General features: G+C 36.3%; 1 protein-coding gene across 1 annotated transcript; it reads left to right on the top strand.

The window, feature by feature from the left end:
- Positions 1–18,760: 18,760 nt before the first annotated feature.
- LOC140859103 (probable xyloglucan endotransglucosylase/hydrolase protein 23) lies at positions 18,761–20,018 on the top strand. The gene is made up of 3 exons (XM_073260561.1): positions 18,761–19,017; positions 19,128–19,321; positions 19,438–20,018. Exons 1-3 carry the CDS (start codon positions 18,799–18,801, stop codon positions 19,826–19,828), a joined length of 804 nt encoding a protein of 267 aa, XP_073116662.1. The 5' UTR covers positions 18,761–18,798; the 3' UTR covers positions 19,829–20,018.
- Positions 20,019–24,278: the final 4,260 nt, after the last annotated feature.

The raw sequence follows: 24,278 nt of genomic DNA on the forward strand, positions 1-24,278 counted from the left end.
CTCGTTTCCAGAGGTATATATATTATCTACATTAGATGGATCGATTTGGACGTTGGGTAATAATAGTTTCAAGCATTGACAGGGCAAGCAGAGTAATACGATCAAGTATGTGTGTCTCTCGTTTGTAGAACTAGCCATCCGTCCTTGGGCATGACCTTCCAATGCACAAATAATAGTACAGGAAAGAGGATTTCAACTTATGGACCAAGTTAGCCTAAATGGTGGTTTCCCTGAGAGGAACAATCTTAGAAGGGATAGACGCCCGTTTGAAGATGTCTGGTAGTTTTCAAGCAATGAGTACTCTCACCCTCATCCACGCATTTGACCAGGATAGTTTGCTTCATATAAGCGTCCTTTCCCTCAGAAACAGGGCGCGTCAAGCCCGTCTGTCTGGCTTTATCTTGTTTTATCAACTAATCTTCACTGTAGAGTACAGAATGCTACAGTTCATGCTCATCTATCTAAACATATGGAGTCTGATTCAGGGTGACTGAAGGACAAAGCCACCGAAGCTCTTGCTTTAGGCCCCCACCCCCAGGAGGCCCCCCGCTCGCTCACATCCCGGCGTGGCGGCATCCCGGTCCCACCTCCATGCTCCACTAGTCCCAGTCTCTCCGGTCCGGCAAGACAAGACCATCAGGAGGTGAGGAGGTCCAGGACCACCATGGCTCCACACCTCCATCAGTTACTGATCCACCCCCCATCTCCATCGGTAAGTTTCTTTATTTTTTTTAATTTTTCGGCAGCACCCCCCCGCCCGCTCGGCGCACCGGAGATGATTTCTTTTCATTTTTCAGAAGCCGGAGCCCGAAAGAAGGCCCCTCCCTGCGGCCTGCCCCCAAATCCCCCTGCCGGCTGAGACGATTTCTTTTCGTTTTCCCGGAGGCCCCCCCCCTCGCTCGTCCTGCTGCTCTTGCGACTGCGAGAAGATGAACGGCGCCGGGTTTCTTTTTTTTTTTTCATTTTTCGGAAAGCCCCAGCCCCAAGTGGTCAGGTGATAGGTCCCCCCTTCCCGCTCGGTCCGGGAGCGAGAAGATGATGGCGCCGCTCACCGGAGGCCTTGAGCGGTCACCGACGGCCGATCGATTGGTCATAGTCACAGAGCAGTGGAAGGCGAAAGGTCTGTGGCATCGAATTTTTTTTTTAGAAATCAGGAACACGTGGTAGATTACAAAGGGGAGAAAACGCGGTAGGCCAGTAGCGTGGGAGACAGCACGGGAGAAAAAAAGAAAAAAGGTGGCAGGCGGCTTTCATTAACTGATTAACAGTAGATAATTAATCTAATACAACGATCAGTTTTTTCTCAGTAAAGATCATTTTTAAAAAAAAAACTAATCTAAATTATTTATTTTTTATATTATTATATTTTGATAATTAATAGAAATATTGTGGAACAGTGTTACAGTGGGTGCTCCATATTTTACACAGTATTCAACAATCGGGTGCTATTATTCTCATTTACAATCAGCATTGAACAATCGAGTACTATTATTCTAATCTTTATATATTTTTTATTTGATTTAAAATTTATATTATATTATTATATATTATTTTTATTTTATTTAATATTTGATACATTGAATTAGAAATTTTGATTATTGATCTTGTATTGACTATTTAAGAAATATAAAATAATTGTAATAGTTATATTTTTTTGATAATTCATAATAAAAAATTAAATATGTCAACTCGAAAATATGAATTTTGTTATTCAAAGCTTCAAAAAGATGAAGAATTGAAAGTTTAATACAATCTCAAAAAGAAGCTCTCGATAAATTTTTTACAAGTAATAAAAATAATAAATTAAAAAATATTGATGAATGTTCTTTAAATGAACAAGTTAATAATCTTTTAGATTTAGATGATAATAAAATATTAGAATAAGAAGAAGTCGACGAAGAGATTCAAGATAATCTTCAAAGTCATAGTGAAGAGAATCAATCGGTTAATTTAAATAATTACATTTCTAAAAATATTTATGATACAAGTCAATGGATAAATATTGATACAAATTTGAGAGATTTATTAGTAGAAAAATATTCAATTAGAATTGATGATATAGATTTTTTTAAAGATAAATTTTTAAGATATTTTTCTACTACATACTATATTCAAAAGTTGGCAAATGGAGAGAAGCATGAAAGAAGATGGCTAGTTTATTCAGAAGACTTAGACAGAGTATTTTATTTTTATTATAAATTATTTAATTCTATTTCTAGTATAAGTAAACTAACTAATGTTAGCAGTAGAGATTGGAGAAATCTTAGTGTTAAACTTAAAAATCATGAGATGAGTAATGAGCATATTATTAATATGAGTTCATGGATCGATTTAGAAATGAGATTGTTGAAAAATATAATATTTGATAAAAATATTCAAGAATAAATAAATAGAGATGAAGAACATTAGAAAAAAATCTTATTAAGAATTTTTTTTGTAGTAAAAACTCTTGGTAAAAATAATTTGACTTTTCATGAAAAAAATGAAAAGATCTATCAAGAAAATAATAAAAAAATTTTAAGTCTAATTGAAATAATTGCAGAATTTGATCTGGTAATGCAAGAACATATTCGATGTATTAAAGATGATAAAATTCATACCCATTATCTTGGACATAATGTATAAAATAAATTGATAAATTTGTTAGCAAATAAAATTAAAAATAAAATTATTAAAAAAATTTTAGAAGTAAAATATTTTTCAATAATACTTGATTGCACTCCAAATACAAGTCATCAAGAGCAAATATCTTTTATATTGCGATGTATAGATAGTTCATCAAGTCCAATCAAAATTATAAAATATTTTTTTGAATTCTTAAAAGTAGATGATACAACTAGAAAAAATCTTTTTGATGTCATTATGGATGAAATAAAATATATTGGACTTAATATTAATAATTTAAAAGGACAAAGATATGATAATGGATCTAATATAAAGGGCAAACAGCAAGGAGTGCAAAAAAGATTTTTAGATATAAATTCTAGATTCTTTTATACATCATGTGGTTGTGATAGTCTAAATTTAGTACCTTGTGATATGGCTAGTTCTTGTACTAAAGCTATATCATTTTTCTAAGTGGTACAATATATATATTCACTATTTTTTTCTACTAAATGGTGAAAAATTTTGCAAGATAATATTTCTAGTCTAACTCTTAAATCATTATCACAAACATGTTGAGAAAGTCATATTGAAAGTATTAAAGCAATAAGATTCCAAACTCCACAAATAAGAGATGCTTTATTAGAATTAGCAAAAATTAGTAAAGATCTTAAAACTAAAAGTGAAGCTAATTGCTTAGCAACATATGAGTAGAAAAATTTTGAGTTTTATTGGGCATGACTATTTGGTATGATATATTATTTGCTGTTAACTCAGTTAGCAAAAGTTTACAATCAAAAGATATGCATATTGATGTTGCTATAGAATAATTAAAAGATTTTTTTTTTTAAAAATATAGAGAAGATGGATTTGCATCCGCTATGATTTTTTCTAAAAAAATTATATTTGAAATGAAAATAAAATCTAAATTTCATGATAAGCGTATCATTCGCAGAAAGAAACAATTTGATAAGGATGTTGATAATGAAATAATAAAATCTCTTGAAAAATTATTTAGAATTGATTATTTCTTTTATATAATAGATCAAACAATTTTTTTACTCCAAAATAGATTTGAACAATTTAAGATATATGAAAATATTTTTAATTTTCTATTTAGTGGTAAAAAATTGAAGTCATTAGATAATGATAGTTTGAAAAAATATTATTTTAATCTTAAATGTTGCTTAAAATATAATAACTACTCTGATATTGATGGTTTAGATTTATTTTCAGAGCTAAAAATTTTTTTAAAAAAATTATACAAGCAGAAGATAACAATCCAATAGACATACTCAATCATATAAGATGACTCGATTTTTTTTCAAATGCATATATTGTTTTTAGAATAATGTTAACAATTCTAGTAAGTGTTGTTTCGATAGAAAATTTTTTTTAAAATTAAAATTAATAAAATTTTACTTAAGATCAACAATATCTCAAGAAAGATTAAATGGATTGGTTATATTATCAATTGAAAAAGAATTGTTAGAAGAACTTGATTATAAAAATTTAATTAAAAATTTTATATCTCAAAAAGTAAAAAAAATAAAATTTTAATAAAAAATTTATATAAATTTTAATTAAATAATTATATTTTAGTTTTTAACTTTAGACTTCTAAATATGTTGAGCCACCCCTGGTCTGATTGTCTAGACTGAAAACAACTCCCAGATGTTGTTTAAAAAGGAAAAATCATAGAACATCATGAAAAGAAATATTTAAAACTAATTTGGGCTTGGGCAGGGGCTTAAGATAATCAAGATTTTATAATAATAATTAGTTTTTTATCCCGCACATTGCGCATGGGTTATAAAATCATATAAGTTATTATTTGAGAAAAAAATAAAAAATTATAATGATAATAACGTGCATGTAATATATGGAAGGTTGAAAGCTTTTAAGAGCTTAATAGAATTCCCAATGAAAATAAAGAGGGAGAAGCATGGGAGCCGAGGATCTTCTAGAAAAATGGAATGATTAAGCTCATTTAATATGGCAAGTTGAAAGTTCGTAGGAGACTAATAGAATTTTAAGAAACCACACCAGCTCATTACTTTTAATATTTTAAATAATTTTTAAGTGCTTTCGATATTGTAGTTAATTACATAATATTAATGTTGCTCTATGTTGATGTGGCATAGTGGAGGTTGATATTGTGCCAGATGACATGAAAAGGTGAAAATTTTTTTGCTTTTGTGAATAGACTAGATGGATAATATAATCTCTCTCACTTTATATATATATATATATATTAGATGTAGTCACAATCTCTCACCATGTCGGGAGCAAATCCTCCTGGTCACTCTCATAATCTGACACTTCACCTTAACGCCACACCATCAGATAGATTAATTTATTTCCAAGTCTCATTTTTAAATAATTTTTATTTTTTTTTGGAGGGGGAGGGTTCTATATTCATCAACATGAAACGGCCCACCCAACCTAGGCCCATCGAGTTGAATACTATAACGAGCTGTACTAAACACGACCCATTTGAGCACGGTATGAAAGGTCTAAACTCTCCACCCGATACGACCGTAGGCACGAGGACTGATGGGCTATGCCAGACATGGCCCGTTGGCTCATCCGACCCGACCTCTTCTTTTTTAGCCCAAATGGGCCATGTCTGGCACGGCCCATAATAGCCTCAAATAGGCTATACCTAGCACGGCCTGTAATGGGTCCAAACGGACCAAGCATGATCAGTAACGGTTAATTTGAGATTTTTTTTTAATTTTTTAAGGGGTTATAACGGCTAATTTTTTTTATTTTTACCATTTTGACCCCTCCAACGATTAAAAAATGGTTAGATTGAAGGATATTTTGGAACAATTAGTAAGATTTATTTTCAATTCTTAATTTCTTAAAATTATATATTTTTATTTTTTATTTATTAAGGTGAGTCATCTTTATTTTCTTCTTTCTCTCTCATTGTATTCTAGAGGTCAGGCCTAGCCTCCTTCTCTTTTTTGTATAATTTTAATTTATATTAATAAATTGATAGGGTTCATGCCAATCTTTCCACCATTACAAGATGGTTTTTATTTTTACAAAAAAAAATTCAATATCTCTTAACTTTTTTTATTTATCCCCCAACCTATTTTATTTTATAAAAATTATTTTTTAAAATAAAAATTTTAAAAATGTATCGTGCCTAATGGGCCGTGCCAAGGCCCATATGGGTTGGCACGGCCCATGGGCTAGCATGCTAGCCGTGCTCGGCCAAGGCACATGTCGTGGCATTCCTGGCCCAATGGGCCATGCCAGCCCAGGCCGTGAAGGGCCGTGCTAAGCTTGGGCTGTCGGCCACCAAACCCTCAACTCAGTCCGGCCCCTAAAATTGGGCCGTGCCATGGGATGGCCGCTACAGTGCTTGGCGAGCCATGCTAGGCACAGCGCAATTGGAGCGGCACGGTCCGATGCCTAACTCTAAATGAGATGCTTCCCCTGATTTTATTGATCTAGCAAATTGACCTTACACTTCAACATTGTCTAATTCCATTGTGATTAATAGTACAATTATTTTTAACAACTCCAAGGTAAAACTCTTGAGAAAGGGAAGAAAGATGTATATTGGATATTTTCTTATTAGCCAACTTGAACGAGGTGTTGTGGTTTAGGGTTTAAGATTTAGGATTTCAAAGTTTAGCATTTAAGATTTAGTGCTTAGGGGGTTAAATTTAGAGTTTTGGGATTCAGAGTTTAGTTAGAGTTTAGGATTTAAAATTCAATGTTTAACATAAAATAGTTATTGAAAATTATTTTAAATAAAAATAAAATTTTACACCATCAGCTTTTGATGCTATAATTAACATGCATCGCAAAGGAACCATATTAAATCATAAGTGATCATGTCCTAACAACAGTAGCTCTAAGCACCATGATAACTACATTAGAGGGAGCAAAATATGATAATAATTTTTATCAACCACTTTGGCTCTTGTTATATTATCAATATGATGTGTTTATTGTAACGATATTCATCAAAATTTATGATTTTCAATTGTTACTGTTGTTGTGAGGCTCAAAATCTCAGGTGGAGAGATTAGATTAAGCCCTGCTGGAGTAGCTATGGCAATCCAATCCGAATCTCTTTCGAAGAATCTTGCAAAACAAGTCAAAAAATCAGATGAAGATCTTCCGGTTCTTGATCCTTCGATGCTTAAGTCAGTTTATGCCTCGAGATCAGGAGGTGAAAAAAATAAAATAAAGAGCAAAAGGATTTGTGTGGAACTAGAGGATTTATGACTTTGCGGGAGCTAGAGTCCCGGCAGCAGAGTCTTCCTCTAGTTTAAGCTCTAGTTTGAGCTTGAAACTTTGGAGTCAGAGCTTACCTGGAGGATCCTCTGATCTTCTATTTATAGAGAGGCTGATGAGGCCGTTAGAGAGTTTATTAGGCTGTTAGAGACCAGCTGTAAGTGAACTAGAGCATAGCTGTATATATTAGCTGGAAATAAAGTTATACTTAGCTGTATGTGCTAGCTGAAAATTAGTTGTAGTATGGCTGTATGTGAGATCGTGGTCAGCCATGACTTAATTGTAGAGATTGTGGCGACCTCTCGCAGTTGCCGCTAATGTAATGGCTCATTTCAGTAAAAGATCGAGGTAAGATCAAGTATAATATGAGACTTCGGACGTCTCGAATATTGGAAACACTTTACTTCAGGTCGGTATTTATATGAACTGAAATGAGTAAAGTCGATATTTATATGTGCTGATCATAATACTTCATCAGAAGTTAATTCAGGTAGCTCAGGTCGGTGTTTAGATGAGTCGAATTGAGCTAGGTCAGTATTCAACCTTCAATTCAGGTCAGTATTCAGCCTACAATTCAGGTCGACTTTAAATGAACTCAGCCTCTAATTCAGATTGGCTTTCTTATGAGCTGAGCTTTTAGTTCAGATCGGTTTTATATGAATTCAGCCTCCAATTCAGATCGATTTTTTGATGGATTCAGTCTGTTGAGGTCGGCTCCTGTTGAGATCGATTTTATGGTGACCTCGACCTTAAGTTGAGATCGGCTCTATGATAAGATGAGATGGAATAACCCCCACAATAATTACAATGTTGTGAAGTTGGTATCGTGATGGAGCTGAGCAATAACGAGAGTTGCTCTGGTATTTAACTTAGTGGCGAGGATGCGGCCATGCAGATATTTTTTTCCCATGATGGAGTCCAATTAAAATGTCTCATTTAATTGACATTGGTGGTTAACCCACACCAAGCTTGTTCTGTTTCGTGGTCGCACCTTTCGTTGTGGATACAATCCATGCAAAATCTGATGTTGTTTTCTCAAATACCCAAAAATGTTAAATTTTAACCGTCATACATGCTATTGTAGTTGAAATGAACGATTTGCAGTAATTAGATAATTCTGTTCCAATTTTTTCACACTGAAATTTTTTTTTTGCATGACCTTGTGATATTAGAGGGAACAATTGAATAGATATAAGTGAAGGATCGGAACAAAAAAAAAAAAAATATTTGTGTTCTTTATAAAATTAATAATGTAAGACATCACTTTAACCTTAAGATAATCACCAAGAAAAATCTTAAAAATAGGAGAGAGATGGATGCCACGTAGCTAAGTTAACAACTATTGGTGCCAATTTCTAATAATTATTATGGGTTCAGCTAACGCGGGCATCGATTGAGAAATATAATCTAATTTTGATGAAAAAAAAAAAAAAAACAACATCTATCACTGTTTGGTAAAAAAAAAGTGACATCACCTTAAATCATAAATGAAAAAGAAATTCTTTGTGCACCGCATGCGATGCAGTAGAAATGTACTGTTCCATCTCATTGGGTCACATAACTTCTACTTTTTAATGTGCATTAGATATCTACAGATTTACTTTTTCATTCAAAATTTTAAATGATGAAAATATTTTTTTTTATAAAAAATTATGACATCCCATGACTATAGTATGACATCCTCCAGTCAAATTATAATTTTTTATATAATAAAAAATTATATTTTTTTCAAAAATCATAAAAAAATATATTTTTATCATTGAAAATTTTTAAAATTTTTAAATAATAAAAATATATATTTTTTTACGATATCTTGTGATCAAGTTATAACTTGCTATTATACAAGAAGTTATAATTTGATCGTAGGATATCATATTATAGTTATGGAATATTATAATTTTTTTAAAATATTTTTATTATTTTAAATTTTAAATAAAAAATAAAATTATAAATATTAAATATATATTAAAAAATAAATTTAATAAAATGAGATGGTATATTTTTTTCGTATCAAATTACTTTTAATGAAAACATCATGACAGCTGGCCCATTTGATGTGAGTACTTTGATTCGTCTACCCTCATCTTGAATAAAGTTGGTCTTGCGTGCGAGCTGTTAAATCACAGACATTCGGAAGATGCCACAATGAGGAACATTGGAATGGAGGCAGATGACGTCACGAAGACGTGCACACTAGCATCTCTCTCTCTTTCACCCCTTTTTGCAAGTAAGGGGTGACCTTTAGGTTAAATGGCATCTAAAATTGTCATCAATTTTATATTTTCCAAAATAATATTACAAAAAAATGAGAAGACTATATAAAAAGCGGTGATGTATTCATGCATATATCTATCAGGATCTACCATGATATGGCCATGCAGCACGGGTATATGGTCATTAGCCCACTTTTCTTAAACTCTGCTTGAATTTTATGGGGATTTTCATTTGAGTAAGAGGATTTGCTTCCACCTATCTGATAGAATTAAAATTAAAAAAAAATAAAATATTTGAACCAACTAAAATTTAGAGGATAAAATTGATTTTATTTTTTTAAAATTCAAATTTTTTAAAACTAAAAAATCTAAATTTTTGATTCAAAAACAAGACAGCATACAACAGCCAAACAGTAGCTGAAAATGAAAAGATCTAACGAAGAAGATGGTGCTTGCACCCAAAATCAAGACAGTATCCATCTTTCACTTTTTGTTTTTGGCATCTTTCCATTTATCTCTATGTTGAGATTTGACGTCTCGAGATTCAATCCACATTGAGCCTACAATGAGGTCCAGGATAACGAATGGAGTCCAACAAGCTCAAGAATAGTCCAAACAAAGTCCAGACGATGAGGATACGCATGAAAGAAGGCTCGGAGCAGTGGCGCGATGCACGAGATGGAGGCAGTCGATGGCAGTGCAGTCGGGCCTGGCGGAGATGTGCGCGTGCCGGCGCTCGCGGCCCAGCACGCGGGCACGCCCAGCACGGGCACGTGTGCGGGCCAGCCCAGCACATGCGGGCGCCCAGGCCCAATGCCCCTGCGCAGTCCACCGTGGACCGCGGGGCACTGGGCGATCCATAGGGCAGCATGGACTGAACACGTGGTCCCCACATGGTCTACGGTGTTTTTTATGTGATCTGACAGCTCTGGAGTGAGCCGTTCATGATCGAACAGCTAAAGTTGATTCCGAGTTTGATCAAGTGATCGGTGGCCCTGATGTACATGATCGGACGGCTCTAGTATGAACCGATCACGATCGGACGGTCATGGATAGTTCTAGACTTGATTGGGATTCTATATTCCTATTAAAATAGTATTTTTGAGATTTTGGAGCTTGTATAGCATCGATTGATAAGTCGTCAGTTATGTTGGAGAGCTGGTGACATCTTGAAGGTGCAGAAAGTTTTTAAGAAAGACTTCAGAGAGCTTTTGTGGGGGTTTTGAGACTTTTTGTTGAGAGACTTTTGTATAATGGTTGGGTGGTGAGTTTCTCTTATATTGATTTTGTTTTAATCTCTCATAGTGAAATTTGTATGCCCCGTGGAGGTAGGCTTGAGGCCGATCCATGTATTTGCATTATGTTTCTTATTTTGTTTCTTCTTTTCTTCTTGCTGCACCGTATGGTATTAGATCCTGCACAACAATTGATATCAGAGTAAGGTGGTGCCAGAGCATAGGTTGCAACGATGATGGTCGAGATAGAAGATAGAAAAGACAAGTATAATCAAGATGGAGATTAACAGATTTGATGGAAAGAATAATATCTTCTTGTGGCAGGCAAGGGTGAAAGATGTGTTCATCCAGTAAATGTTGATAGATGCTCTCTTGTGTGAGGAAAAGCCGACTACCACGGGGTACATGATTGAAAGCGGCTCCAGATGCAGGCGGTGAGTACGATCCATTTGTACCTAGCAGATGAGGTGGTGATTCATGTGCTTGGCGAGACTTCTCTGACGGTGCTGTGGTCGAAGTTCGAAGAGTTATACATGACGAAGTCTCTCACTAATACCCTCTTCCTCTGGAGGCAGTTCTACCAACTACGGATGACTGAGGGAGAGAGCGTACAGGAGCATTTCAATCACTTCCAGAAGATTCTCACCGACCTCCTCAGCGTTGGTGAGAAAGTTGAGGAAAAGACTAGGGCGCTGGTCTTGCTAGCATCACTTTTTCTTTCGTATGAGTCCTTGGTGACTGCTCTTCTAATGAGGAAGAGTACCATCAAGATGGATGAGGTCACCGTGGTGATTCTCCAAAATGAGGTTCTTAGGAGGGAGAACCCAGCTTTGAACTCAGGTGGCGGCAGCTCAGCTTTGGTGGTTTCTGGAGGAGCAGAAAGCGGTAGATAGAGTGATAGGAGATCGTGGCGAGAGCGGTCCAAATCCAGGATGAGAGATTTGAGCAAAATTAGATGTTATCGGTGTGCTGAGTTGGGGCATTTAGCCAGAGATTGTCCTCAACTCAAGGATCAGACGAGGGCTACTGTCACGCCCCGAACCCAACACCCGGATCGGATACGTGATGGCCGCACACTCTTTAGAGCAAGCCCTAAAGAATATGCAAGGCCAACTTAAATCATTACAACCTTATCAACCATAATAATTTATTTCAACAATAATTCATAAAACTTGCATAATTACAATTAACATTCCTTCAATCCTCTGATCAGGTATCAACGGTACTCTATCTATGCATCCGCTCACTCACAAATCCATACCATAGCCAACCATGGACATCTTGTAACTCTGAGAAGAAAAAGAAAATGAAGAGGTGTGAGCTTTACAGCCCAGTAAGAATTTTCATATCACACCAATATAATAATATAATCTGAAAATAATGATAGGCAATAACACGTAAAAGTCGATGTTCACTGTCTAGAATACTGTAAACATTTATAGATTATCTGTTTTATCAAAAGAGATGCATCACATAGGTTAAATAAGTGAAACAATTTTATTCAACGATTGTTTCATGTCTTATCTTTCTATTTTCTTCTATTATCACATCATCTTTAATCCTTTTCTTTTTCGCTTTAGCTTTAGCTTTGGCTTCGGCTTTGGACTACCAGGATCATGCGACGATCTTTTATTCGGATCGATTTCTGTGATCTTCCTCGGATCGAAATATTCATGATCTTTCTCGGATCAAAGTGGCCATGATCTTTCTCGAATCAAATCATTCATGATCTTTCTTGGATCATATTCTTCCACACATAAGCCTGTTGGGGCTGTCCCAGGCATAAGCTCCTGGCAAGCTATTCCACATGACAAGACCAGTCCAAACCATATTTCTCTTTCTTTTTATTTTCATAAAATTAAAATATTTGACTTCATTAATCAATTTAACTTTTGCAGTGTAATAAATATGTCATACACATATAATCATGCCATCAATCACTGATACATATGTATTGATATAACATACTCATGCTCAAAATCACATAAATAATAATGTCTCAGATATAATAAATTCATCGATCTCAAATCCAACGATGCAAAATCAAGGAGATAAACCCAACGGTAAAATAACATATATAATGATGATCATGTACATGGATTCTTACCTTTATCGGTGACTGATCCAAGCACAGAAATCAATATTCTTTTTTTTAACTTATGAATTTTTTTAACAAAATATTCCACTCGATATTATATGCAGACAATCATCTCTTCATAACCCTGATCAAATATAAAAATCATATATAAAAAAAATTATCGATAATCGATCTTAATAACACAAATCGAGGACCTCTCTTAGGATTAATCAAAATTAGGATTTATCTAAGTATCTGGATCCTTCACTGATCCATAAGACTTTTAGAGAGAGAAAATTTTAGAGAGAGAAAGTAGAGAGAGAAAGTGGAGAGAGAAACCTTCGTATTCTTCCGATGAGGCAATCATGATCGAGATCATCAAAGGTCCTATCAGGGTGACTCAATATGAATCAAGTGTTACAAATTTCAAATAGAATCGGACTGGGATCAGATCTACCGCACGAATTTCGGAGCAATCTCAAATCATCATATTTTTATTTCAAATTTATCCTAGGGTCTGTGATGTAATCAGAGAGAGAGTAGAAAGATTATAGAGAGATAAAATTCACAAAAAGAGAGAAAGATCTAGAGAGAGAAAATAGAGAGAGAATCTAGAGAGAGAAACTAGAGAGAGAAGATAGAGAGAGGAGAGAGAGAAAATTTTTCTCTCTTCTTCTTCTTTTTATTTTATTTTATTTTTATTTTTCTATTTCTCTTTTTCTTTTCTTTTCTTTTCTTTTTTTTTTTTTTCCTTTTTCTTTTCTTTTTCTTTTTCCTTTTTCTTTTCTTTTCTTCTCTTCTTCTTCTTCTTCCTTCTTCTTTTCTTTTCTTCCCGCGGCCTCCCTTGGCTGAAACAGGGAAAGAAATAGAGGGTGGCTCGGGCTCCGACTGCTTGGCCGGAGATCCGGCAATGATGGCCGACAACCGAGAGCAAGGAATCGCCGGCGGCAAGACTTGACCGGCGGGAGAAGAGGTTTCTAAAAAAAAATAGGGGACCGTCTCTATTCTCTTTATTGTCCGGTCATTGGCCGGTCATCGGCGGCCAAGATTTTCAGGGAAGGAAGAGAGGGAGATGGGGGTCCGGTCTCGGGGATGGGATGCCGCAACCGGCGGCGCCGGTGGTCGAAAAAAAGAAGAGAGGATCCGGCCGAAACAGAGCAAAACAGGGATTTATCTTGTTCATGGATTTTCCGACGAAGACGGTGGCCGGCGGCGAGGCTTTGGGCCAGGGGAGAAAGGGAAGAGGGAGAGGAAGAAGGGGAGGGGCTTACCTTGCTCCGACGGTTGAGAAGAGCTCCGACGAACCCCTTTTCTTCCTGTTCAAACAACTCGCAGCAAAAATCTTGGAAAAATCCCTCTAAACTCTTAATAATCTCTCAAAATCCCGTGATAAAGACCTAAAGGGAGGGGAAAGGGGGTTTTATAGAAGAGAAATCCATTTTTTACTCGGATTCCCCACTCTTTTTCACGGTGGGAAGAAGACTCTCAACGGGAGTCTTCTTCCTCCCGATATCCTCTATTTTTTTTTTTTTTTAAATCTGGGTTATTACAGCTACTGCAGCGACAGCCAGTAGCGACTCAGAGGGTGATGTCTTGGAGATATCTGACGAGGTATCTACTTCTTTCCAGCAGTGGATTTTAGATTCTGCATACATCTATTATGTATGTTGCAGAAAGAAGTAGTTTGACTTCCTAGAGAGTAATGAGGGCACTGTTTATTTGCCGAATGGATCAAACTGTGTGATCAGAGGCATCGAAATGGTCAGCTGGAAGACACATGATGGTATGTTGAGGAGACTGAGAGAGGTCCGATATATATCCGATTTTAGGCGGAATCTTATCTCACTGAGCGGACTGGATTCGAGAGGCTACAGGATGGTAGCTGGTGAAGGAATCCTGAAGGTGTTGCATTGTGATAGGATTATTCTGGAGGAGAAGAAGAGGACATGAGGACATTACTACCTGGCGGGGAGCCTAGTGCGAGATGGAGCTTCAGGAGCCAAAAAAGGCCCAGAGCGAGGTAGAGCTCTAGGTGGAGGTGGATCGGATACTAGACGGGAGACTCAAGAGGATGAGAGACGATGTCACAGGGTAAGATTTCTATTACCGTAGGAGACTTTTTCGAGCAGATCTTTGGTTAGAGTGAATACAGCCCATGATGGAGGTGGGATCAAGCGGCTTGGAGCGACTCCCATATTTGCCCATCCATGAGATAGCAGGCATGCCTCAGGACATGGGGGTGAGACAGATCACAGGCTCTTAGAGACAGATCGAGATCGAAAATCAAGTCGAGGTGGAGATTGTTGAGATTTTATATCTCGAGATTCGATCCATATTGAGCTCACAGTGAGGTCCAAGACGACGAACGGAGTCCAACAAACTCAAGAACAGCTCAAACGGAGACCAGATGACGAAGATACATATGAAAGAAGGCTTGAAACGATGTACAGTGCACGAGACGGCGGAGGCCGACGGTGAGCTGATGGAGGTCCATGGGGTTGGGCGGTCCATAGGGCTGTGTGGACCGAACACGCAGTCCACATGTGGTCTACGATGTTTTTTATACGATATGACGGCTTTGGAGTGAGCCATTCATGATCGGATGATTGAGGTTGATTTCGGATTTAATCAGGTGATCGGTGGCCCTAATGTGTGCGATTGGATGGCTTTGGTGCGAGCTGGTCACGATCAGACGGTCACGAATGGTTTTAGACTTGATTGGGACTCTATATTCCTATTGAAATAGTATTTTGAGATTCTAGAACCTATATAGCTTCGATTGATGAGCCGTCAGTTGTGTTGGAGAGCTGGTGACGTCTTGAAGGGGCAGAAAGGCTTCAAGAGAGATTTAAGAGAGATTTTGTGAGGATGTTTGGATTTTTTGTTGAGAAACTCTTGTACGAGGATTGAGTGGTGAATTTTTTTTGTATTGATTTTATTTTATTCTCTCATAGTGAAGCTTGCATATCTCGTAGAGATAGATTCGAGACCGATCCATATATTTATATTATATATATATATATATATATATATATATATATATATATATATATGTATATATATATATATATATATGTATGTATATATATATATATATGTATATATATATATATATGTATATATATATATATATATGTATGTATATATATATATATGTATGTATATATATATATATGTATATATATATATATATATTATATATATATATATTATATATTATATATATATATGTATATATATATATATATGTATGTATATATATATATATATATATATATATGTATATATATATATATATTACATCATGTGGTATTGGATCCTTTGCAACACCCATTCTATCTAAATTGGACCTGAAATTAAGATGGGATTTAACGAATGGGATGATGGTTGCGAAAGTTGGTACCTAGTGAGTGGGCCTTTACTTCCTTGACGGGGAAGATCTCGCATTTTCCCATGACCACAGTCCGCGTTCTGACACCTCTGCCGCCAAGCTGTTGCCAACCCATAGATAAGCGAACCATTCGATCCCCTTCCTCGCTCCCTTCTCTCCGTGACTTCTATCCATACATATATATATAGCCCCTGCACCCCCTGCCTTCTTCCTCACAACAACATAAAACTCCCATGTCACGTTCTCGATCCGAGATTGTGAATCGAGGGTCATGACAACCGCTGCATACTCATAGAAAATTCTTCCCATAAGCATGCAAGGCATCTTATCATGCTATCCTAAAATAACAGCGGAATAATTAGTCAATAATTTATATCCAAAACATAACGATCTAAATTTCTTCTTTAATATCTCAATAAATTCAACAAATTATTCATAGGCCTTACATCAAATTTAATAAGACTTTCAACCTAAAATAAAAGTATGGAGATTCTGCTTCTGATTACTCTTCGATTCATATCTTGTCTCATCTTAATTCCTCAATATCTGTAACAATAGTAAAATAGGAGGTAATGAGCTAGACAGTCCAGTAAGCAATAATCACTTTCAACAGATTTTATCAGGTATTAAAGTAAATAATCATTTATAAAAAATAAGTATATGGAGTTCATCAATTTGAAATCAATTTCGATTATATAATATAGTTCATATCAAATTTATTTTTTTTTCAAAATTTGAGTTTTTTTTGAGATTTCAATTTCTTCCATTCTTAAATTCTTTTCATCAATCATGAGCTATGATCATATTTTTTCTGTGACAGGATCATAATATCACGTATCTTCTTGCGGTGAGCTGCAAATCATCTGGCAGCAAAGTCCTTCAAAATCGCTGGTCTCTTTAGCGATTTGTCGCTGGCCTCTCTGACGACATATCGCTGGTCTCGTTGGCGACATAAACCCTTAGGATAAATCAATTGTCAATGTATATACCCTCATTGGCGAGATCTTTTACATAGTCAGGTTGTCAATTCATATTATTCTTATATCAAAATTCTTCATAAATCATGTTTCATATTCTAATTTCAATAAGAAAATATATAATCATGTAGTATCAAAATCAATCAATATAATGCATCATAAAATCAATATGTTCAATCATGCTTCATCATAACATTTCGAATAAGATATTTTTATAATAAAATATTATTCATCCAATTCATACATCGTTTCACAAATCATGTCAGAAAAATATATTATAATTTATCGATAAATCTAGAAAAAGTGAAACATTACTTATCTCGTACGCATTCCAATAAATCCACATAATTCTATAAATTTTCTTTCAAAATTTTTCAGTTCATAAACTATATCACAATATCTGATTATCAGGTGTCAACGATACCTATATGAGATCAAATTCAATAATCAGAAAGAATATGAATACCATATTTCAACAGTTTAGATTAGATCCGATCATCTAATTTCATCTAATCAAAATCTAATTAGGACATAAACAATCCAAAGTTTGACCATCAGATTAAATCGGATTCGAAGTGATAGGATCGAGATTTTTTCATTAGTTTCATAAAATCAAGTAGAGAGAGAAAATCAGAGGAGAGAGAATTAATGAGGTACAATCTAAATTAATCAGATACCATAGTCCAACACCTTGATTGGTGTGATCAAAATAATCTAATCAAGTCATAGTTAAATCGAAATCATAAATGATCAAATTGAGAAATATCCGATTTGATCAAGACGAGTACCAGCACGCTGACCGACAATCATGGATCAAGATTCTTCATTAGAATTAGATCAAAAATATTAAAAAAAAATTTCATTGATAAATCTTTTTTAGAGAAAAAAATCGATCAAGAGAGAAACAATTTTAGAGAGAGAAAATTCTAGGGAGAAAAAAATTTTAGAGAGAGAAAATTTATCTTGGACTCCTCAGGCAATATGATTCAATAAATCTGATCGATCAGATCAAATCATGCTGAGATTATCATGTGGATAATTCAATAAAATCATGAAAAATAGAATCTTAAAAATACCTAATCTGATCAAAGTGGGTACCGGTGTACCGTCCGACGATCACAGATCAAAAATTCATAACTAGGATCATTTAAATTCTCATCATTCTTCTTAAAATTCTAAAAAATCTTAGGAGAGAGAAATAATCTAGAGAGAGAAAATAGAGAGAGACTAGAGAGAGAAAGAGAAAGTAGAGAGAAGAAAAGAGGGAGAGAGAGAGGAGAGAGTTTATTTTTTTTTCTTTTTTTCTTTTCCTTTTTTTTTTCTTTTTTCTTCTTCATCTTTTACTTTTCTTCTTCCCACGGGTTGCCTTGGGCCGAAACAAGGGACCTCATAGTCCTCTGTTGGCTGGCCGACCGACGGCGCAGCCAGCATGGGGGTGGCAGTCAGCACGAGGAGGGTGACCTGGCGGCAAGAAGAGGGCCAAGTCGGTGGCCGGTGGCGACCACCGATACCCACACATTCAAAAGGGACCGAATCCCTTTTTCAAAGAAATCTGGCGACTCCGGTCGCCGATGATCGTGCACATGGGCACAGAAAGAAAGGAGGAGAAGAGAGGAAGGGGAGGAGACTCACCTTCAATGTCAGCGAGGCTTTCCGATGAGAAAATTGGATGGGCACAGAGTCGGTCTTCCGCGATGATTTTTCGGTAATTGCCATCGATGGACTTTGGATTCTTCGGTGAGAAGGAGAGAAGAGGATTTTCCTCCTTAAATAGAGCTGGAGGAGGCTCTTTCCGACTCCGGTTGAGAGCTGATGAAAGGAGGAAGAAGATTTCATTCGGGAGTCTTCTCCTCTATTTTCTCTTCTTTTTCTTTTTTCGTTTGAGCTTTATGGGCTGGATTTAAAGCCTAATTGGGTCGGGCTATAACATCCCATCTTTCCTCAGTCTCCTGCTTGATACCAACCTTGTCCGATGCGCGCGCGCCCCCCCCCCCCCGCAATCATCATAGCTTTTGTTTTTCTCCTCCTAGCTTTCTCTTTGATGGCCGGTGCCTCCGCTGGTAACCTCTACCAGGACTTCCAGATCACTTGGGGTGATGGGCGTGCAAAGATCCTTGAAAACGGGCAGCTCCTCACCCTCTCCCTCGACAAAGCCTCTGGCTCCGGCTTCCAATCCAAGAACGAGTATCTCTTCGGCAAGATCGACATGCAGCTGAAACTAGTCCCTGGGAACTCCGCTGGCACCGTCACTGCCTACTATGTAAGCCCCATTTTAATTTTACGGCCACCAGGCATCTAATCCATCCTCTTTGTATTTTGATTGGAGCTTGAAGAACTAACCGCTTATGCTCCATCTCTGCTTGCTTGCAGTTAGCATCACAAGGACCAACCCATGATGAGATCGACTTCGAGTTTCTTGGAAACCTCAGTGGAGACCCTTATACACTCCACACCAATGTGTTCGCCCAGGGGAAGGGGAACAGAGAGATGCAGTTCCATCTCTGGTTTGATCCCACCAAGGACTTCCACACCTACTCCATCCTCTGGAACCCAAAACATATCATGTGAGTTATCAAATTCTACATAAATGAAGAGTCATATACCATCTATTACAAAATGATGCATTCTCTCGTTCATTTGAAATTTATTATGCTCACCTTGGATTTATTTATCCTTTCAGCTTCATGGTTGATGGCACACCGATCAGAGACTTCAAGAATATGGAGTCCAAGGGTGTTGCGTTTCCAAAGAACCAACCCATGAGGATCTACTCCAGCCTCTGGAATGCCGATGACTGGGCGACGCAGGGTGGCCGCATCAAGACGGACTGGACCAAAGCCCCTTTCACTGCCTGCTACCGAAATTTTAATGCTGATGCTTGTGTTTGGTCCTCCGGTACCTCCAACTGTCCTCCGCAAAAATCTAATAGTGCTGACTGGTGGAACCAGGATCTGGATTCCATGAGCCAAGAGAGGATGAGGTGGGTGCAGAGGAACTACATGATCTACAACTACTGCACTGATCAGAAGCGACTCCCCCAGGGCCTGCCTCCAGAGTGCTCCATAGCCTGAGGAGAACGAAATCACAGAACATAATTAAGACAAATTCTTTTATTCGTTAATTCTTCTATGGGATTCTAACTAGGACAGATCCTTTATGAGAATTCTTGTTAATGGACGCAGAACACTATGTATCTTGTTATATTCTCCATGTAAAATGATACCATGCATATATTAAAATAAAAGCTCGAGGGTGAGTTTTCGTTAACCTTCCCGCTGAAATCAATTAGGAAGACAGGAATCATTTTCCGAGTATATGCACTTTATACTTCTCTTCCTCATAGGCACTTTTTGGGCTGTTTTTCTACTTGTCTGGTCTTGGGAAACTTATATCATTTACTTGTTTTAATATCAGTTTACATCTTTTACCAAAAAAAAAAAAAACTCACTAACCAAGGAAAATTAGCAGTCCAGAATCCTTGGGAGCACGCAAATCAATTTGGAAGTCGGGTAAGAATAAGTTCCAAGGATTGACAAGGCAAACAGAGGAATACGATCAACTATATGTGTGTCTCTTTTGTTGAACTAGCCATCTTCCTTGGGCGTCAACCATCCAATGCACAAATAATAGTACAGGAAAAAGGTTGTGATATTTTCAACGTACGGACCGAGTTAGCCTAGATGGTGGTTTCGCTGAGAGGAAAAATCTTAGAAGGGATAGATGCCCGTTTGAAGATGTCTAGTAGTTTTCAAGCAATGAGTACTCTCACCCCCAACCAAGCATTTGGAGCAGGGTAATTTGCCTCATGTAACAGGGTGCGCCAAGCCCGTCCATCTGGCTTAATCTTGTTTAATTTATCAATTAATCTTCACTGTAGAGTACAGAATGCTACAGTTCATGTCCATCTATCTTAATATATGGAGAGTCTAATTGTCTAAACTAAAAACAACTCTCAGATGTTGTTTAAAAAGGAAAAATCATAGAACATCATGAAGAAATATTATGAAAAGAAAAATTTAAAGGAACTTCTGGAAAGAAGTGCCACGGAATTTCCTGATCAAGTCACGTATATACATTGTTCAATTATAGCCACACGTCTAAATTTCGCTTTTATTTGAATTCAATCCACTTTTTTCGCTGAAATGCAGTTGTGATTGCGATTGAAAGAATTAACTTAAAAGCTGAAGATTTCATAGTCCTGGCAACAATATTACATGGAGAGCGAATAACATCATCTTTTGCTTAGAGATGCTTTCTGCCTCCGCTCAAGAGACCGCTGAAGGGGTTTTCCAGAAGAGGTGGTCACGTTGCGAAGTCACATGACGAGACTCAGCATTGTCCATTGGATCACAGGCCTCATGAGTTTCGGGATGCGCCAGACATAGCCTTTCAAATTAAATTTAATAAATGGAAAAATTGAGTGGGTATTATTCCAAACACTTGCATTTCACGAATAGAGTTTTTTTTTGGTAAATGAAGAATAGAGTTGATATATGCTACAGGAACACGAGTTATCCGCACTCTCGAAATCGTGTCTCGAATAGTGTTGAGGTTACTCGGTGTTCATATCTGGCGCGACCAAATTTCTCAACCACAAGTTTAAGAAGTTTCTCCGTCCATTTAATCAGCGGCATTGCAAACGCCCATTATAATCATTCAGAACTCTTCAAATCCTAGTCCTAATCTGATTTCTCAAATTTTTCACAAAAATTATCGAGATTGATAGAAAATATAATATTTATATTAATCCATACCACGGGGATGTTGCCCCCTACATCTTCTAACGAGATCAATGATGAGCTTCGGGCTCAGATCTATCGGCCCGTGTCCTTCACTATCACTACAGACTTCACAAAATATTCCATTCAGATCGCAATATGGACTCTGCAGGTTGGATCATAATTTGAGCCTATGAAAATATCTAAAATTTAAATCACATTAATATTAAGCAACGAGGACTCTTATCCTTAACCAAGCATTTGGAGCAGGGTAATTTGCTTCATGTAAGCCTCCCTCTCTCAGAAACAGGGTAATTTGCTTCATGCATTTTGCTTCACTGTAGAGTACAGAATGCTACAGTTCATGTCCATCTATCTTACTATATGCAGAGTCCAATTGTCTAAACTAAAAACAACTATCAGATGTTGTTTAAAAAAGAAAAATCATAGAACAGCATGAAAAAACATCATGAAAAGAAAAATTTAAAGCTGATTTGGGCGTAGGCAGGGGCTTAAGATAATCAAGATTTTATAATAATAATGTAGTCACAAGCTCTCACCATGTCAGAGCAAATCCTCCTGCTCACTTTCATAATCTGCCACGTCACCTTCATGCCACACCACCAGATAGATTAATTTATTTCCAGATATGATTTAAAGTCATATTTTTAGATTTTTTTTTTCTTTCTATATTCATGAACATGAAGTGAGATGCTTCCCCTGATTTTATTGGTCAAAAGGAAATTGACCTTACACTTCAACGTTGTCTAATTCCATTGTGATTAATAGTATAATTATTTTTAACAGCTCCAAGGTAAAACTCTTGAGAAAGGGAAGATAGATGTATATTGGATTTTTTCTTATTATCCAACTTGAATGTGGTGCTGGGGTTTAGGGTTTAAGATTTAGGATTCCAAAATGTAGCATTTAAGATTTAGTGTCTAGGGGTTTAGATTTAGTGTTTAGAGATTTAGAGTTTAGGGTTTAATATTCAATATTTAACATAAACTAGTTATTGAAAATCATTGTAAATAAAAAATTCTACACCATTAGCTTTTGATGCTATAATTGGCATGGATTGAAAAGGAACCACTTTGGCTCATATTATATTATCATATTTATTATAATAATAATCATGAATATTTATAGCTTCCACTTGTTATAATATTGTGAAGTTGGCATTACGATCGAGCTAAGCAACAGCGATAGATTTTCTAATATTTAACCTAGTGGCAAACATACGGTCATGCAGATAATATTTCTATATTGGAGTCCAAATTAAATTGTATCATCTAAATATCTAATTGACATTGGTGGTTAAGCCACACCAAATTCGTTCTGTTTCGTGGTCTCAACTTCCCTTTTGCATACAATCCATGCAAAATCTGATATTGTTTTTCAGAAATGCCCAATTATATTAAATTTTAAGCCTTATACATGTTATTAGAGTTTAAATGAATAAATTTATAATAATTAGATCATTCTATTCCATTTTTCTCAAACTGAACATTTTTGTCTATGTGATCTTGTGATATATGAGGTGATGATTGAACAGATACAAGTGAAGATAGAGAAAAAAAAAAAAAAAAAGTTCGTATTATCCACAAAATTAATAATGTAAGGCATCACTATAACCTCAAGATGATCATCAAAAAAAATCTCACAAACATGAGAAAGATGGATGCCACTTAGCTAAGTTAATAATTATTGACCAATTGCTAACTAGTATTATTTGTTAAGCTGACACAAATATTGATTGAAAAAATATTATCTAATGTTGGTGAAAAAATAAAAAAATTAAACAACATCTGGCAAAAAAGTGACACCAACTTGAGCCATTAATGATAACTTCATGACAGCCAGCCCATTTGATGTAAGTATTCCGATTCGTGTACCCTCATCTCGGAAAAAGTTTGCCTTGCAGCCAGCTGTTCAATCAGAGACACTGGAAAGATACCACAACCAGAAACATAGAAATGGAGGCAGGAGGCTCTCATCGAGCGTCAGACGTACACGCACTACACCTGCTTTTCTTTGCCTTTCACACCCTTCTTGCATGCAGTGGATGAGGTTTTTGTTAAATGATACCTAGAAATTGCTGTCAATTTTATATTTTCAAAATAATATTAGAAATAAATAAAAGATAACAAGAATGGGTGCGGTGTATTCAAATATCCTAGAAATGGATGCATAGGTAGGGTATGCGCATGAGGTCATCAGCTCACTTTTCTTAAAATCTGGCTTGAGTTTCATAGGATGTGATTTTCATTTAGATAAGAGAATTTACTTTATCTATCTGACACGGATCTAAAAGAAAATATCTTAAAATAATTGAACCAATGAAGGATAAGATTGATTTTATTTTTTAAAAATATGGATCTTTTTAAACTAAAAACTCCAGCACTTTAGACCCAAAACCAAGACAGTATCCAACAGCCAAGCGATAGCTGGAAAGTCCAAAAGCCCCTGTTCCTTTTTTTACCTTTTTTTTTTTTCCCCTCCCCTTTTCCACCTTCCCCATTACACCTAAATTTGTCCTGAAATTAAGACGAGATCTAACGAAGGGGATAATGGTTGCAAAAGTTGGCACCTGGTGAGTCTCTACTTCATTGACGCGGAAGGTCCAGAATTTTCCCGTGACCACAATCCGCGTTCTGACACCTCTGCCGCCAAGCTGTTGCCAACCCATAGAGGAGCCAACCATCCAATCCCCTTGCTTCCGGGAATCCCTTCTCTCCACACCTGCTATCCATATATATACCCCCAACACCCCCTGCCGTCTTCCTCACTACAACACAAAACC

The sequence above is a fragment of the Elaeis guineensis genome, chromosome 7 (genome assembly GCF_000442705.2).
Source record: "Elaeis guineensis isolate ETL-2024a chromosome 7, EG11, whole genome shotgun sequence".
NCBI classification, from domain to species: Eukaryota; Viridiplantae; Streptophyta; class Magnoliopsida; order Arecales; family Arecaceae; genus Elaeis; species Elaeis guineensis.